Source organism: Zootermopsis nevadensis, unplaced genomic scaffold (genome assembly GCF_977971745.1).
Source record: "Zootermopsis nevadensis isolate Lab colony 2312 unplaced genomic scaffold, Znev_1.0 Znev_ptg000003l, whole genome shotgun sequence".
In the NCBI taxonomy this organism is placed as follows: domain Eukaryota; kingdom Metazoa; phylum Arthropoda; class Insecta; order Blattodea; family Termopsidae; genus Zootermopsis; species Zootermopsis nevadensis.
Genome location: NW_028259135.1, coordinates 6,219,817 through 6,239,098, shown reverse-complemented (window position 1 = coordinate 6,239,098; position 19,282 = coordinate 6,219,817). Strand labels below are relative to the sequence as shown.

Here is a 19,282-nt window from a genome sequence, read left to right as displayed (position 1 = left end):
CCCAGTGACACGATTTCATGCCTCATATTTGGGGCACGTGATCTATCTTTAAGCGCGCGAAATCGGGCTGGACTCACGACGAAATTGTTTACATACTGGATAATAAAATAAATACACTTCTTCGGAAATCCTGTAATAATTTAAAAGTATTTATTCACATATAATAAAAATAATTTTCTACAGTAAACACTCGGACATCTTTCGTCGAAAATGGCGCGTTCGGCGAATCCGCGTTGGACGAACTTAATATCTTATGAGAATATTGGGAATACGGGAACGCCGAAGAAAATAAACAAGAAAAATAAAATATATTGGAATTACATTTGTTAATAACAGACTGTGCAACACGATTAAGCATAATCGGAAAGTTATGCACGAAGTAAAATATCGACGGAGTGTCACGCTAACTGCTAATGCGCACACGGCACTGCGCACCTTATCTACAGTCTAATTTCTCATCTACCGTCACAACCTTAAAACTTTTCTTTGCTTCGTTATCACTTTTAAATTTACGTTTTAATTCCATAATGCTATTTAATATCATGATCCACACACAAGTTACGACAGAAGTTAAGCGAGACTCAGACAACGCGGGTTACGTGCAGTTTGAGGGACGAAGAGGGGGTGACATTCGAGTCTGAATATTTACACTCTTACAAACGCTGGATTAAACAAACCAAGTAGGTTGACCATATTCATACTCAGGAGCGAAACAGTCTTCGGCTTTTTAAACGGACGAGACATTTTTTCGTATTCAGCTACATCGTATTTGACAGATTAATTGTAATAAAAAATTCCCGCGTTAGACAAATACATTTCGCATTTATTTTTACGGGTATAATCGAATCCGCGTTGGAGAAGCTTCTATAGTACCGTCTGGGAAAACATTTTTTTTCGAGTATACAGTTGGCAAATTCGTGGACGATTGGTGGGTGATAAGCGAATCCTTGGACAGAAAAGTTCTTCCAGGATACAAGGCAGACCGCAAATCCTTCAACCAGAGGGATTCTGGAAAATCATGACGTCAGATACGTCTTAAGGCCATCGGGATTGGATCCAGGGATACAAAGCAATACAGACATGTAACAGAAAAGGCAGCTTCCATCTTAACAGATTCTGATGAATTATGGGCAGTGCTTAAACGGGACACTATCATTTATACACATCACTCACAACAATATTTTTCTAATCACATCGCATTAACAAGTCATATGGCACGAAGGAGTGACGTTAATAAATTAATAAACCAATCAAAATGGCTCAATGAAAGCTAATGGACTCCAGAGAGCATCTGCCAAAATCTTTATAAACAAGACGTCATATCAGAGAGTAGTAAAAAACACAAATCTGGCTTCTTTCCCAGATTTTAAACCGAGCTTAACCTACCTCATTCCAAGTAGGCCCATGGATATAATTTATGCGTCCATAATTAACGTGATAATCTTTTTTGGGATCGTTCGTTTTATGACCTCTTGTCTCCGAGGAAGTATTTGTAAACACAGAGCGACAAATGAAGTATGGCGAGGCACTCAGTAATTAAATACCTGAGCTACAATTCTTGGAATAAATTGGGCTAGACATGTAGCACTGGGCGAGTAAGTAACAAATTAGGGCAGTATTTTATCGACGAAACCTCAGAAAAATATTTGCGACAATCGTGCTGAACATTCGGACTTTTCAGTATGCGCAAAAGTCATGCAATCTAAGGTTTAAGGGTAAATATTCTGTTAGTGAGACAGTGGAATTTCAAATTCTCCGAGCGCAGTGGCAACACTGAACTCCATTCACCCCAAAAAGTCGGTGGATCGACGCAGTTCCTTCGAAATCGTTTGATCTATTGTCCATTGTTTGTGTAACGAACATCACGCCATTTTCAACACTGCAGCGTGTTTACCGACGAACATTATTTTCGAACGCAGTTTAAAGAAAACATATCGCGTGCATTTTCCTGGTGATGACGCTGCACCAAATCATTTTTGCACTTCAAATACATAAATTTATTTACAGACATACATTAGTTACATTTTTTAAAGTTTCTTTAATAATAGAAAAGATTTTATGTAAAATTTAATACAATATTGATAAATTATTGTAACAATGTTAATAAATGAAAGTATATCGGATTCAAAATGATATTAAAAACGTTCTACTGTTGTAAACTTCAAGGTTTAGCAAACATCTATTTATGTCAACGCGTTAGTTAAATAACTTTTAGAACAGATTTTCTGAATTATTTTTGAAAGTTTCGTTTAAACCAGATGGGCCCCAGATAATCGGGAGTCTGCTATATGTGAAATGGGCGGAGTTATGCCTGCAACAGGGTGAAATACACTTCGAACATATGCTCTAGTTGTGCAATTATAACCTTAATATGCAAGTACAATGTAATATGTATTAGAAACATAACAATCAATTTCGTGGTGCGTGATACGACGTTTAACACAACGCATCTTGGGGCGTGTGAGAGTAAAAGTAAATATTATGGGCCTCCCTTAACTTTACACCTGCACCCACGTAACGCATTAACACGTCATGGACGCAACAAACAAAAACACGTATCACACGCAAAACTTAAATTGTTGGTGTACGTACGTATGTTCACAGCTCGAGGACGGGTATTACAATTTGTACCAAACTTGGCAAGCTTATTCCTTGAGACCAGTATGACAATTCAGAAAAGACAACGATATTTCTAATGGTTTTCCTCAGCCCCCACAGGCAGTCCCAACGGCGAGGAAATTGACAAGACATAACTGACGTGGGACCAAAGTTGTTGGTTTCGGCGGGAATTTTAAGGGAAGAAAGACAACGATCCCGAAAATTTCCCTGGGTTTATGGATAATTTTTGCTGTGATTCTGAATGGCACATATAGAATAATCAGGGCTACAATACGCAATACAGACAGACTGGTACAGGTATTTACAAATTTATAAATATTTCACAATTCATATCGTATTGTTTAGGAACCAATCATAGGTGGAGACTTCACATACACTACATTATTATTATTATTATTATCATCCCATCTATTCACCACTTTATAGGGTATTTACTTCTATGTACCCCACACAAACCTTGCCCCTGAGGTACGTAGTGCAACAGCTATTTCCGAAATACATTTTGTTTTTAATACGTGCTACATGTATTATATAGTTTTATTGTGAGGGATGACTACATATTTTACGACAGCGTCTTTGGAATGACGTATTAAGTTCCCAAAATGGCAGTTTTCTGAAGTTCCCTGACGTCGTGTTCGCCCAGGATGTTGGCCAAATATTTTCTGAGCGACCTGGAGACAGTTCCTGTTGCTCCTATAATTATTGGAATTACTTTTGCTTTCAATTTCCACATTCGCTGTATTTCAATGAGAAGATCCTTGTATTTAAAGATCTTCTATGCTTCCTTCTTAATCACATTCCTGTCAGTTGGTGTTGCTATATCAATTAAGAGACAAGTTCCATTTTTGTTTCGGATTATATTATTATTATAATTTCGATTGTAGTGGCCTACACACGCAGACCCACTTTCACTTCCCTTTAATTATTTTATTCTCACTGCCTTTTCAAAAGTGACCCGCTGAAGCATTATGCACATATTTCGTCGACTGTGGGGCTTAATTATTTCCCTACTGATATAAACTTCAGAAAACACACCACTGAAAGAAAATTACACGCATAAGAAACAAATATTCAACATTTTCCCTCTTCAATGTCAGTTTTCTTCCCATGTCCGCATTAAAAGAGTTTTTATTTAGCACAAGTAATGCTACATCAGTTTTCTGTCTACGTCCTCGGGACCAGAAAGCCTGTTAACGCATGACGGAATCGTCACTATCGATTTACAACTCTCATAACCTCATTTAAATCTTTTAATATCAAAATTAACTCCCATTTACTTCAACGTATCACTGCAATTGAACACAGTGGCTGCAAAGAAGTAGGTTCGTGGGTTCGAATCCCGTACAAGCCAATGCGTCCTTTCCTGCGCAGGCGCAGCGTATGTGACGGACCGGACCCCCCCCCCTTTTCCACTGAGTCCTAATTAAAAGAAGCTGTGAAAGGCGGAAGAAAAATTCTCTAGAAAGGCCAAGGCTCGCCGTGGACTGTTAGATGAATGTTTCTGTAGCGACAGTGGTCCAATGCAGCCTCGTACAAGTCAGCAATGTGATGTGACACGGAAACATAATTAATTGACCTTGAGAACAGTTCAGCCCTTTTGTTCAACAGCCTCTGATGGCAGGTTTGTACCTGTCGATATTCGAAGATTCTGCACGTGCGATGTGTTCGTACACAGCCAGGCATCATTACCTACAGTGAACTGCTGGTACTGCAACTTTCGAACCCCATCGGAGTGTACAAAAACACGGCTTAACAAAAACGTAAACTGCACTGGTGATTAGGAACTCCGCCATTTTAATTTTATTGTGCTAGAATGTGTTAGGGTTTCTGGCACACTTCACCAAAATTTAAAAACAGGGCTCCTCTTGGTTGTGGCACCTAGGTGGAGTCATAACCCGGAAGACCACAATCCGAAGTGCCACACGTTTAGAACATAAGCGATTAATCACGTTGTATAAATATTACTTTGTAGGTGTTACTGGCCTCTTGTAAATAGATGCAAATAATCAGACACACGTCAGGCCTAGTAAGCTGTTCCCAGAAATACTCATATAAATATACAGCATGTCCCAAAAAGATGTACACAGAGCAACAACTTTGGTGGTCGCTTGTCAGCCAACTGCCCTCCGCTGTCAACTCTGTCACGAAGCTGATGGCGGCCATTTTGAATTCCTACACTATATTTCCTAATTCACAGAGAAAATACTGACGTACGTAATGGTTTAGTTGATTAAAATGTTTCATTTAATTCATTGAATGTATGTATACATCTTTTTGAGACACTCTGTATTATTAAAATGGCAGATGTCTTATTGAGAATGACCTTCCATTATGGTAAGATATTACACTTATCTAATACTGCCTACCTGTTACAGCCTTTCCGTGTCTGACACCCGGGGGGGGGGGGGCGCATCACTCTTACCTATAATTCATGCCCTAATTTGAAGTAGACAATTTTCGAAATGCGTTCGATGTAATACCTCACTGACTTTCATTATTTACTTTTGCTAATATACGAGGGTCGCTCATTAAGTAATGCCCCACATTTTTTTCCTCAGAATATATTTATTCAAGATGGCTGAAATTTAGTGACAATATAAATCAATGTTTCCCTTACACATACTATTTTTCCACATAGTCCCCATCAACTTGTACGGCTTTACGCCATCGTGGAACAAGTGCGTGCATGCCTTGCCGGTACCAGCTCTTGTCCTGTGCACGTAGCCATGTCCTCACTGCTTGAATCACGCTCTCGTCATCTTCAAATCTTGTTCCGCGGATAGCATCTTTGAGTGGCCCAAAGAGATGAAAGTCGGAGGGTGGATGGGGCAGCACCGTCCAACCCAATTTGGTGATTTCTTCCCGGGTTCTCGGACTTGTGTGAGGGCGTGCATTGTCGTGCAGGAGCAAAATTTCTGCTGGATGCTTATGAGGCCGAGCTCGTCGGAAACGCTTCTTGAGGGTTTCAGGGTCCCGATGTACGCGTCTCGCACCTCTTGGCATTACATCCACAAGAATGAACCCATCACTGTCCCAAAAGACAGTCATCATGACTTTTCCGGCGGAGGGAGTTGTCTTGAATTTCTTCTTTCTCGGTGATTGAGGGTGATGCCACTCCATTGACTGCCTTTTTGTCTCCGGCTCAAAGTGGTGTATCCAGGTTTCGTCACCTGTAATGATCCCTCAGCATCAAAACGCTTCCAACAATTCAGAAGAAATTGTTTTCCTTTGAATCCTGTGGTCTGCTGTGAGACTTCGTGGAACCCATCTTGCGCACACCTTCGAATATGCAAGAGCCCGGATAATTGCAATTACACTTCCATTGCTGACTGAAAGCTGTTGGGCCAATTGTCGAGTTGTGACGCGCCGATCCTCACGAATAATGGCATCCGCGCGGTTCAACATGTCTGGAGTGGTGGCTGTGGCAGGACGCCCAGAGCGCGGCAGATCATGGAGCTCGGTTTCTTCACTTCCTGAAGCTTTAACTCTCTTAGCCCAGCGACCAACGGTGCTCCTATCGACTGCACAGCTTCCATACACAGCACACAAACATTTATGAATGTTCACCACAGTTTCTTTTTCAGCAAAAAAGAATTCAATTACAGCTCGTTGCTTGTAACGAGAGTCGTTCACAGACGCCATTTTAACAGTTCACTACAGCTCCGCCATTGGTTGGAATCATTTGAAACTCCGTACACGAACGCGAGAAACATCAAATCTCAAGCATGTAAAAGTACACTTTTCTATCTTCATTATTGGCTGAGAAAAAAAATGTGGGGCATTATTTAATGAGCGACCCTCGTATCTTATGGTGGAACAATTAAATAACATCTGTTTCTTATTCTTGCCAGACATAATAAATTTTTAGTTTCAACTCCTTCTCTTCATTAACCTTATTTATTTATCTTATCGTATTACCACACACACACACACACACACACACACACACACACACACACACACACACACACACACATGACGTAATACACCGACCGATCGACAGACAGACACTGAAAAGCAATAACTACTGCCTGTCGGTACATACAGAGTAATATTCAATGTCGTTATTCTTTCAATAAAACGAGTTTAAAACATCACAATCAATTATAGTTCAAAATACCATAAATAATCATCACAACGCCATTTTCATTGTCGTCCACGATTCAAAAAAAAAAAAAAAATGTTGCTGCACAGCTGTTCACAGTACCTGGAGAGCCAGGAAACATTTTTACGTATTTAAGCAGTTGCCACAACGACAAATGTTTTAAATTAAAGTTGTACGCAGTTTTATAATTTACGTTACGAAAACCCTTTTTCAAAAAGTAGTTTCTTGGGGAAAAAACAAGCAGTCCATATGTACAGAAGGGTCATATTGTACCCATACGAACAGAAATTAAATCCATTCCACAGCCTCTATCAAAATTTCATGCACTTCTTTCAATGAACGCACAAAAAAGAAAAGAAAAAAAAGAAAGGAAGAAGAAGAAGAGAGAAGAAAGAAAGAAAGAAAAGTGCAGCCATTTTTCTGGTCTCATGCGAAATTAGGTTAAATCTTATTTTGTTATACAACAAAATACACTTCTGATTCGAATTAGTCCTAGGCAACTTTGAAGCAAGTATAACAAGTGACCGAGTTACGAACTCCACAGTCAAGTATTTACAAACGCACACGTGACAAATCAACACATGATGACCTACCTCCAGGTCAAGATCCTCAAAACTGCCACCGAGGTTCTCCAGGCAGTTTTTGCTTTGCGCAGGCGCCGATGTACCACTTGCGGCTGCAGAAGGCATCGCTACACGTGTCACAATTTTATTGCGTCTCGTCGAAGTTGCTGACGTTTCCTGTTTCACCTTCATGTAACAACCCATAATTTCTGGTTCACGAAATGATAGTTTCTTTCTGGGTCTTTCTATCGCCACAACGGTCGATGCTATGGACTCCTTCGCGTCTGCAGCACAATTGTTGCCACCACCACCGCCTCCACTGCAGCCAACTGCCTTCCCCTTCAACATCACTCGCTGCTGCGATCCTCATGTAGCGTTTAACTCGCCAAACATCGTCACTGCTATCACCGCGACGAGGTCTTGAAGAATTCTGCTGCTGTTACTAACATTATCCTCGCTTGGGGCCAACTGGTTACATGCTGCCAACTCGCGGCAGAAAAACACAACTACTACGATCTTCACTTTTTTAATCTGTTTTATTGGGTAATCACTGTCCTTTGTTACTTCATCCTTTTACTGTCAATCACATTTTACTGGGCTTCAAAGGGAACAATTTAAGAAGACATAAAAACAAGTGTTCTTCCTACGTCAATTAGTGGGCATCAGATAATTAAAAACAAACATTTGGGCGTAACTTTTCTTCCGATTAAATACGTACTTTACAGCACACAGACTGTAACAAATTCCAAATTAATGCCTGGTAATGATTACACCGACAAATATTGCAGTAAAAAATATAAACCTGCAGTTAATAAAACGACTGTCTTTTATCTCGAAAGAAATTTTGCCCGAAATACTTTTCGACGTTTGGTCTGATATTAACAGACGCCGATACTAAGAATAAATTTGACATTATATTTCGTGGCTAAATCATCTAAACTAAATACAAAATCTGCTTATACGTAAAGCGAACATTATAGGCAACGGCTAAACATGAACACGAAATCATTTGCTACTTGTACTGCCAACATTATAAACTTAACTGTAAAGCACGAAGTTTCACGACAGGCTGCCCTCCGTGCTTTCGTTTTAGAAGTTCGCGATCGGAATATCGTCTGACATGACATTTCTCGTGGGTTTTCTCAGTCCTATCACGCGAAAGGGTTCGAGGGGCTTCGTTCACGTAGGGTGAAGGAGAGTACAGGGGTGTCTTATCATGACTCCAAATACTGAAAGAACTCAGAGAATTCTGAGAAGACGCTCTGAAAGCAATGTAGGAAACCTGACAGAACGAAAGCCACGCACACAAATAACACCGTGGCAGCTGAAACCGAAGAATCAACGCCGCTGACACCAAAGCCCGTCCGCCACTGAACAAGATCCTAAAATTTCACTCGAAACTAATTCTCACAATATCTTACTCGCTGAGATCGGACCTCACATCTTCCTGTCGATCCGCCGAGGGACCATTTCCTACTCCAAAAATTCGGCACGCATGCCCAGTCCTCCGCAGCGTCCTAGGATTCGACGCTCCCAACAATGCCAGTTGCGTGCAGAGGCGACAGAGTTCCTGTTATAATTAAATGTTTCAGACGAAAACTACAATTAACGGGTGTGACGTGAATTTCCGCATATTGCGAGACGCTCGGTTAATGATCCGTGACGTTGCCACACTCTTTGGGCCACGAGCCAAACCAGTGCGCCCATAAATGTGGTCTAATCGCATAAATGGTGTTTACAACAAAGAGCTCAGTCATATAATTTTGAGACCTCTGAAATACAGTGTGTTCCAAACTGCTGGTTCCCACACTGAAAATAAATAGGAGTTACTTCAAACGAACCGTGTTATTACGTCACCCGGCCCTAATAGCGTTTAAACCACTTCACCGATTTTCAATAAATTTTACACGAACACCAATCCACAGCTATCAACTTTGAATTCCCTGACATAAATAATGCTAACAGAGCGATCATGCAAACTACCCTTATTGTCACTGGCGACAACTTCCCAATGGAATTGTAAAACTAGTCTCTCGCACTGCGAGAATCATCTACACTGAGAATGTCTGAGAAAGAAGTCTTATGGAGAATCTGTGGGGCTAAACAGGGCTGTTGTCGGGTCCAGGGTGGCGCTAATACCCCATTGCGTGTAAGGACTCCGATGCCACAATTTTCTTTAAACAAAATGATGCCAAGTACAGGTAACATAGCCTAACAGCAATGGTGGTTGTGTCCCCCCCCCAAAAAAAAACAATGCAGAGAATGCCCCTCCAGAAACTTCGAAGAATTCTGTACGAAACGTAAAAATCAAAGAGCGCGGTATAATGTTTGTTCTAGTATTAAAACACTGCATATTGCAACATAATTTCTTTTTAGGTTTAATTATGCATCTAAAAATGTAAAACGACAATTAAGTGGAATTAAATCGGCGTAGTCGCCCTCGGTGGACTAGTGGTTAGAGTGTTCGCCACTGGACCCTCGCGGGTTTAAACCCGGCCGAGGTCGATGGATGCGGTGAGACGGAAAGGACATGTAGCATGCACGGAGAGATGAGAAATGAGCACATCTTAGTTGGGAAGAATGGCCAACGAGAACGCCTAAAGCGTAGCTGAGATGCTAACACAAAAGTGGATCTCCAGGAAGTAGAGCATGGATTGGATTCAACTGGAGCTGGGACGAGGCCCGTTGGAGGACAAGGACAGTGATGAAGCTTAATGGATTTCTTGACCAGTTTAGCGACTAGCAGTTATTCAAAGACGACTGGCTTCATTTAGTCACAGCTCTTCTTTAAATGATCTTGAACCACATCGTGCGGTCATAAGCAATGTCTTAGTATGTAAGACTTGAGGTTTTCACAGCGGTGAGTATGAAGATTTGTGTCTTCTGGGTTGTTGCGCTGTGTAGTCTGGTCGATGTTTACCAACGTTTCAGAGGTCATACTGCCTCCGTCTTCAGGGCGATGAGTATGAAGATTTCTGTCTTCTGGATTGTTGCGCTGTGTAGTCTGGTCGATGTTTACCAACGTTTCAGAGGTCATACTGCCTCCGTCATCAGGGCGATGAGTATGAAGATTTCTGTCTTCTGGGTTGTTGCGCTGTGTAGTCTGGTCGATGTTAACCAACGTTTCAGAGGTCATACTGCCTCCGTCATCAGGGCGATGAGTATGAAGATTTCTGTCTTCTGGATTGTTGCGCTGTGTAGTCTGGTCGATGTTTACCAACGTTTCAGAGGTCATACGGCCTCCGTCATCAGGGCGATGAGTATGAAGATTTCTGTCTTCTGGGTTGTTGCGCTTTGTAGTCTGGTCGATGTTTACCAACGTTTCAGAGGTCATACTGCCTCCGTCATCAGGGCGATGAGTATGAAGATTTCTGTCTTCTGGGTTGTTGCGCTGTGTAGTCTGGTCGATGTTAACCAACGTTTCAGAAGTCATACTGCCTCCGTCATCAGGGCGATGAGTATGAAGATTTCTGTCTTCTGGGTTGTTGCGCTGTGTAGTCTGGTCGATGTTTACCAACGTTTCAGAGGTCATACTGCCTCCGTCATCAGGGCGATGAGTATGAAGATTCCTGTCTTCTGGGTTGTTGCGCTGTGTAGTCTGGTCGATGTTTACCAACGTTTCTGAGGTCATACTGCCTCCGTCTTCAGGGCGATCAATATGAAGATTTCTGTCTTCTGGGTTGTTGCGCTGTGTAGTCTGGTCGATGTTTACCAACGTTTCAGAGGTCATACTGCCTCCGTCATCAGGGCGATGAGTATGAAGATTTCTGTCTTCTGGGTTGTTGCGCTGTGTAGTCTGGTCGATGTTTACCAACGTTTCAGAGGTCATACTGCCTCCGTCATCAGGGCGATGAGTATGAAGATTTCTGTCTTCTGGGTTGTTGCGCTGTGTAGTCTGGTCGATGTTAACCAGCGTTTCAGAGGTCATACTGCCTCCGTCATCAGGGCGATGAGTATGAAGATTTCTGTCTTCTGGGTTGTTGCGCTGTGTAGTCTGGTCGATGTTAACCAGCGTTTCAGAGGTCATACTGCCTCCGTCATCAGGGCGATCAATATGAAGATTTCTGTTTTCTGGGTTGTTGCGCTGTGTAGTCTGGTCGATGTTTACCAACGTTTCAGAGGTCATACTGCCTCCGTAATCAGGGCGATGAATTCAGCGCAACAACCCAGAAGACAGAAATCTTCAATGTCTCAGTAGCCTAGCAGGTAGTTGCTGTAAAGACGTGGGGGGGGGGGGGGAAGGTGCTTCATACAATGAACGTGGTTGAACCCTCTCAAGTCACTGAGTCCACGAATCCACCAAGCTCGTCTAAAACAAACTACCGAAAATAATCTTCAAGGAAACGAACCGCTTAAAATACCACGAAATGGACTAGCTTAAGGGCGAGGTAGCAGACAGGTGTCTGGGTAGTCAGCGAGCCGACAAGATGAAACACTCACTCAAGATTTAGCACCGATTCTATTCAACTGCTTGATGCAATATCTCGCTCAGAAACATCCACGGACGTATTTATTTTCAAATTCAGACTCGAAGCATACCGACACATCAGTACTCCTCATTCCTATCCGAGACGTCAAGGGTTCGAATCTCGGCTGGAAGACAGGTTACATTCACCGAGACATGCAACAAGTTTATCCAGTCCACCCATCTATGGCCCAATTTTTTGAAAACAGGCCACTACTGATTCGTTCAATGTCATTTTAAACTCTTAATTCAACATCATCCATCCATCACAGGCAATGTAAAACGCAGTTGATAAAACGTAATTAAATATACCAAAATTAGTTTTGTAGGTATATGAATTAAGTAACTAAGAAGTGCCTGGAGAAAACTATGTAATGAGGACTTGATAATATGTGCTCTTCACCACAGACGACTCTGATCAAAGAAGAACTGCGATATTGGTGGGGCATGTAGCATGCAAGAAGTGAGCACAGATTCGTACATTAAAGCCCAAAGGAAAGGACCCATTTAGGACATCGAGGTGCAAATGGGATGACAGGCCTCAAAGCCATCTTAGAGAGCTGTGTTATATGTGGACTGGATTAAAATGGTTCAGTGGTTAGCTCTGGGTTCAATAAAGAAGGGGCATTTCTTGACTATCAAGTTATGAAGAATGATAATGATGGACATCCACAAGAGTAGGAATTGTAAAAAATACACATTTCTTTTCCACTGCCCAGAATATTTCGACAGGTCTGATCTATGTCGCCTCTGGATTTCAATAACCCGAGAACAGCTAGTGAATGCATAAATCACGAAGCTACTCTGGTCACTTAATTGTTCACGGGCTGAAACATTCGGTTTTAAGTAATTTATTATCTTCAAAATAACAGAGCAACTTCACATCCATCCAAACCAGAGACATCACGTTACCCGTCGGACGAAGGTCGTGCGTGGTGAATCCGGGTTAACTAAAAATGATTCATGACGCTCATTTGACAATAACACGTCGAATCTCAGTGTCTAGAAAACAGGCTAAAATCTGCATCGCGTTGAGGGAAGGAGTATCTGGAAAAATACGGAGATGCCGGGCATGAACTCATCGCCTGGCCGGCTTACGTCACTACTCTATTTCTGACGTCAAAAGTCTTCACCAATATTCTGGGTCTTCTTATTTATTTGCCGTGTTTTGTTGCCTCCAGGCTTTTCATGATGTTTGTTTGCTGTGTGGTTTTGTTCTGTCTCTATTTCATAACGTTTTTACTTTCTATTTATTGTTGCAATCGTGTTTGTTTGTTTGTTCAGACACGCCACGGTCAGCCGCCTGCCGGCTGCCACCTCTGGCGGAGAGATGGTTTACTAAACGGGCCGGATTGTTTTCAGAAACAAGATTCCAGATTTATAACACACTAATATCATTACATTCAGTCAGAAATGAACAAAGGTTAACAATTAAAATTATTAAGTTGTAAAAACATCATGTCTGATTTACTTCGAATATAGTCTAATTCATTTCTATCACAAAGGCTAAGAATTAAGAATAGTGATTCCAACCAATAGGAACAAACAGAACTGGGCAAAAATTTTGAATCAGCCAATAGAGGGCTGGCAACTGAAATTGTAGAATGCAGCAAAGACAAAACCAGAATTACAGCAGCTGAAACGAAAAATATACTTGGATGGACTAATCCAGAAACGAAGACGTATTAAAGGAACTAAATACCTAACTATGAAATGTGGAATCAACTGGATTCAACATGTCGACAGAACGCGAAAAGGCAATCTCCCAAACTACAGAATTACTAAACACGTGGATTAAGAAACAGAAGAAGACGTTTACAAAGACTTTCAGATGAGCGAGGCTGGAGTGGGCCAGGAATTTGGCCATGCAGTTGACTGTTAGATGATAATGTACGTGATAAAGAGCATGGCTTTCAATGTAATTTGCAGGTTATGTTGTTTCTACTCAAAGCGTGAATAAAATTAGTAGGGCATTAACCTAGGAAATAATTAATTCTAACAGGGCGTGTAATTAAGGATGTTATTGGAGACGTTGAATAAAACCAATACAAAACCTTAGTCGGTCAAAAGACGGTTTACAGAGGATATACACCGGGACCGTACGCTAAAACATTAAAAAAAACTTTTGATAATTTTGTCATTTTAACTTTTAGCCGACTTAACGAAATATATAGTTTTATCGTTGTTTAGTGACATCGGGGAGGACACCCTTAGTGCAATGACATTGAAGCGGGGTGGGGGGGTCACGAACATCATGATGATGGCCACATTGCTTCGAAACACGTTGCTCAAATAAACAGCCAGCGACCAGCGTGAGTGCAGTAAACCCAAGAGTCTACGTACTGCTGATAAAACGAAGTTCGCTCTCATAACTTGCTTCTGCTTGATTGTTGTCGACAGATTATTAAACGCGGCAAGAATCTCACTCATTTTGTGAAATGACACATCAGGAAGGCAATTGCCGGGATATGAACTCATGTCCATTAATAAAACGAGCTCATTCGGTGAACCAAATAAACACGCGTGTAAAACGTTCTTCTGAAGCGTGACTCACGCGCTAGACCAGGGGTCGGCAACATTTTGATTACCGCGAGCCGAATCGGCTGTTCGCATTTTTTTTAGTCGAGGATCTGAGATAAGAGATAACAATGCAGATGGAAATCGCTTGTGAATCGAACGGACAACAGCTCATTGTTAACGTTCAAACAGTTCTGATTTCGAGGCGTTGCCAGTTTTATAAAACTTCAGTGATTTGCATGGCAGTAATTTTCTTATTGTTTCGTTAAATTTCATTCGCAGCTTCGCGACTGTAACTTTATAGATCCACGTCTAAACAATGTTATTTGTTCCCTTGAAACATATTTTTGTAATTGTTTGTCCTTACGCTTATGCACGCACGCACGAACACACACATATCATCAGCAGCAGACATTTTCTGCCCTTCTCGCACTGAACAATTCCAAAAGGATGTGAAGGGACCAGAGGTTCCCAAAGTGTGCCCCCCCCTGGGGGGCGAGTGGTTTTTTTTGGGGGGGGGGGTTGTTTGTATGAAAAACGTTTTTAACGAAATATGGAAAAACATTTTTAAGATCCTTTGCTTGGTTGAGGCAGTTTAGTTGTCTTACAATGTCTTGCTTGCACTTGTTTTGGAAGGGGGGGGGGCGTGAAATTTATGAAATGTTTTAAGGGGGGGGGGGCAAGGTATAAAAGTTTGGGAACCTCTGGAATAGACGCATAAAAAAAGATTTCGAAGGCCACATGCTGCCCGCGGGTTGCCTACCCCTGCGCCATACCGTAAGTGGAAATCTGTAAACTTATCGATAAATCGGGAGCGTGCGTCCTCCTCACCTTACAACGGGATTTTTCGACACACGCGCGTCAAAACATCTTGTAGCTTAAGAGGAGCATTTTAAGGTTTCCTACGTAATTATGTTATGTTACAACTTGAGTGACAAGCTGATGCAAAACGCATGGAAGGGCTGAAATGAGAAATGGAAACAGTTTCGGTTCAAAAGACCTAGGCGAACATGGAACGGAAACATTAAAATGGACCTTAAGGGAAAAAGGCAGGAGTATATGGATTGGATCCATCTGGATCAGAATACAAAAGACTGTTTGTTGTTTGATTCGTGACAGATTCGAGATCGTCATGTTGGTACTGTTGATCACAAACAGAATGAATATGGAGTGATATTCAATTACCCTGTTGATATTTGTAATGGTGAAGTGTGGTGTTTTCTTAGCGGTACGGACTGAATTCTTAAATATAGTTCAGACTATCTTCGGCCTCAAAGGGTTGTTAATTCATATACATCAGAATTTGTTCCGCAGAAATAGAAATGTACATACTACAGATGAACGAAAGTACGAATTCGAAGAACAAAGATGAATGAAGTCAAAACCAAAACGCTAAAATAAACCCCTTACCGACCATTGGTCTGTATTATTGATACGTAGCTGAATCAGGGAACAACCGCACGCAGATATCACAAGAACCTCACAAATTTTAAATCGCCTTCAACACTGATTTTATGCAAAAACGGCCACAACCTAACCTCTTTCAAAGATCTCAGTAAACCAGTGAATTAAGGGTAAGATTAAAGCTACGTCTGTTTTTACCACACAGCTGGGTATATAGGAGGCATGGAGGTAGTTGATGTTTATCAGTGACTAGCTTCACCTTTCGTCTTCCTTTACCCACACAGAATGCGTGCCTGCTAGTCTAGTGTAAGAGTTGTCATAAAGCAGAGACGAGGAGAAAATCCACCCTAATGCCCATGCCTGGAATCGAACCGTAGTCTAGTAGTTTACCGACGTTTCAGAGTTACTCTTGTCTATATCAACAGGATGATGGAAACAGCAAGCATCTCTGAAACGTCACTGTGACATCGCAGAAGGCAATGATAATAGTCGCCGAAACAAATCTCATCGAGTGGTAAGCAAGTCATGTACTGATATAAGATTCGTGTCACATGAAGGAAGACAATTCAAATCGTGTTTGACCCCGCGAGGTCTTTCGGAAATAATAAATCTGCAAACGCCATGTTGCGAGCTAGTACTTCTTCTGCCCGTGCGTGCCAGCGACATTCATGTCTAGGCAAGAAAATGGGATAAGTGTGAGTTGGAAAGGGGAAATTAATAATCGATATTTCGACAAGAAATGCCGCACTGCAATGCTTAATTCCCCAACTAACTAAAGTTACATTCACACAAAGCCTTAAGTTTACTAAATTGCATGGACGTAAGTGGGTAACAAAGAAAAGAAAACCTCGAACATTCTAAAATAGTGGTACGGATTGTAGCAAAGCAAAACAAAACAAAGCCGTCCCGTTACGCGCCATGTAGACGCTTGGGAGGAGAGACGGTATAGCTCCTACTCGTTCTTGATCTCGGCACGAGATGGGGTATGAGTGGTCAGCGTCACGCCCCGGCCGCGCTTTACCCCCGGGAAAGGCACCCCGGTACCCATTCGATAGGAGTCTGGGTGGGCCCCAGAGCTGGTCTGGACGCAGAGGCTAGAGGTGAAATCCTCTGCCTCCGTCGGGGATGGAACCGCGGTCATCCAGTCCCTGGCCAGTCACCGTACTGAGGTACCCCGACTCATGACTGTGTCGTAGAAATCACGCGACAGTAATTAAACAGTAATCTGGCTTTAGTGGACTACAAAGAGTAAACAGAGGCCCGTAACCTCTCACATGATGATTCTGAAAGGCGCAAGTAAATATTTGACAGGGCACTTGCTTCTAATTGGTTTTACAATTTTATGAAGCAGAAATTGTTTTTCCGGCGTTTTCATTAAGCGTGCTGTCATTCAAGGATCTAATGTCACTGGTATAAGACCATTAAATAAGCAATAACTTCCAACAATATCCACGAAAAGAATTAATAACGTCACTGGCGAGTGGAACGCTTAATTATTTTTAAGAGTTTGATCCGTACAGTTGCGTACCAACAATTACTCCGTAGGATTTCGGGTTCTCATGGCGGCAAATTACAGATGGATGTCTTCTGCGTTCTAGTGCCGTGTCGTCTGATAGAGGTTTACCGACGTTTCAGAGATATTTGCTGCCTCAATATCATCGCTCTGATTATGGAGGCAGCAAGGACCTCTGAAACGTTGGTCATCTACCAGACTACACGGCACTACAACGCAGAAGACGGTCATCCTAGAATTACTTAATTTCGAAGAGAGGGAATGTTCTGCAGAATCAATCAACAAACTAATATTTTGTTACGCAGATTCCAAAATCAATATAAAAAAGGAAAAAATCTTCTATAATTACATTTTGCTATGGAAATACATTTTAGTATCGAATAAGAAACATTTCATGGATGGAGAGGGGGGGTAAACGCAACATCCGAGTAACTCCCGACCATTCTTTATTAAACAATCCTTATCAACTGCGAAAAGTTACTACCGACAAAACGATTATGAACTATAATTAGAAAATGTGCCGAATTAAGTTGTCGTTGCCTATTTCAAGGCAATAAGCCAGGATCTGCCTGTGACTGACGGAAAAAAAACTGACAATAACTGGTCCCCGAGAAGGAATTCAAACCCGGGACATTCCAATACACGAATTACGTCTTTGGTAATTGAACGACTTTCAGACTGGTCTTTCAGTAGTGGTAGTTACTGGTAGTGCTTACTTCGGGTTCATCACGAAAATTCTTGAAACTTATAACAATATTCTCGTTGCAAATCCTTACCTACCCATTCTTATTCCGCGCCGTAAGCTATAAACTGTGTAGTTAGAAAAAACGCTGTTAAATAACCAAAGAATCGATCTATCGATCGGATCTAATGCCACGCTCCCGCTTTCTGTATTTTTGTGACGTACGGCGAGCAAGTGGGCGGGACCGACAGGTGATGCTGTCCAGAATGGACGAAAATACCTGCCTTGGATCTGTTCGTTCTCAGTCAATGCTGACAGACATACGTATCCCCCCTCCCTCGAATGGGGCATTTCTTCCGGTGCGGTTCAGTGTAACCTGTCTTCTACAGGTGCAGCTCAAAGCCAGTTACGTCCAAGTGACATCTTCCCAACCCACCTCTACATCATCCTCAGCTCTTCGACAGGATTTGATCCCACTAACAAAGTTGCATAAACTACTGACCTTCCGACCTATTAAGAGCCATCGTAGCTTCGGAGAGTTCATTATCGCGACACTGCGCGCCCCGTAAAAACCACGAACTCGCTCCATACATGATACCAGAACGCAGATTTGTCGTCAGGGGCTCAAACATTTTCCAGCGCATCAAGATAATCGCTTTGATAACGAAGACAGCACGCTTCTCCGAAACGCCAATAAATTTCTAACAGAGTACATGTCGCAACTTCATCGACAAGGTCTTTCAAGAATAAGCTAACTTCATCGTCTGCAAAAAAAAAATTCATCGACTCTGTCCATCGTATGAATTATAAACAAAATTAAAATCACGTTTCGTAAGCACGTTTCTGTTTCCGTCTTCAGGGTTGAGGCAGCCTCAGACTGGACAGCTCAAACAAAGGAGTGCCCGGGGTAAAAACTGAAGATAACGACAATCATCTGCGGGAGATAAATCAGACACGTACAGACGGACACCCGGCCCGTTTGTAAGACTCACCCAACTATAACTTAGAACCAAAATCTGCGGTGTCAACACAGAGTTCAATTAAAAGACTGTGTAATTTAGTTTTACATTTTACATCACCCGTAAATTCAGTTCTTGACTTGGTAGTGCCTTACAGACCTGTAGAGTGTCAATGTACAGATATGAAACTTTGAGATTTTATTTCAATTTTAAATTCAGACGACGAACAAAGTCGAAGAAACAATTTTGCAGATTACAACGCAACTTCGTTAAGGATCTTCAGACTCGTCGCAGCAAAAACCTGAAATCTCCCAATTTTCCTGAGCATTTCGTTTTCAACACATTTAACGGAGTCGATGACATCCCCTCTACAAACCCCTGATGATGGAATCAGAGGTAGTCTCCGAAAGCTCGGTATTTGCCTCGTTCTCCAATGAATGATCTCCAGAGAAGAC

At 41.9% G+C, this 19,282-nt stretch overlaps 1 protein-coding gene across 8 annotated transcripts in view; it reads right to left on the bottom strand.

The window, feature by feature from the left end:
- Positions 1 to 19,282, bottom strand: part of LOC110827416 (carboxyl-terminal PDZ ligand of neuronal nitric oxide synthase protein) — a 171,726-nt gene that overhangs the window by 45,994 nt on the left and 106,450 nt on the right. For 2 of the 8 annotated variants that reach the window (XM_022059063.2, XM_087341098.1), the window contains exon 2: positions 7,318 to 8,020. The exons of 4 other annotated variants lie outside the window; for them this stretch is intronic. In XM_022059063.2, the coding sequence (XP_021914755.1) occupies positions 7,318 to 7,635 (318 nt within the window). In that variant the 5' untranslated portion in view covers positions 7,636 to 8,020. Of the gene's footprint in view, positions 1 to 7,317; positions 8,133 to 19,282 lie in introns of those variants that run through there. 2 more of the 8 variants (XM_022059064.2, XM_087341107.1) reach the window with 2 other exon arrangements.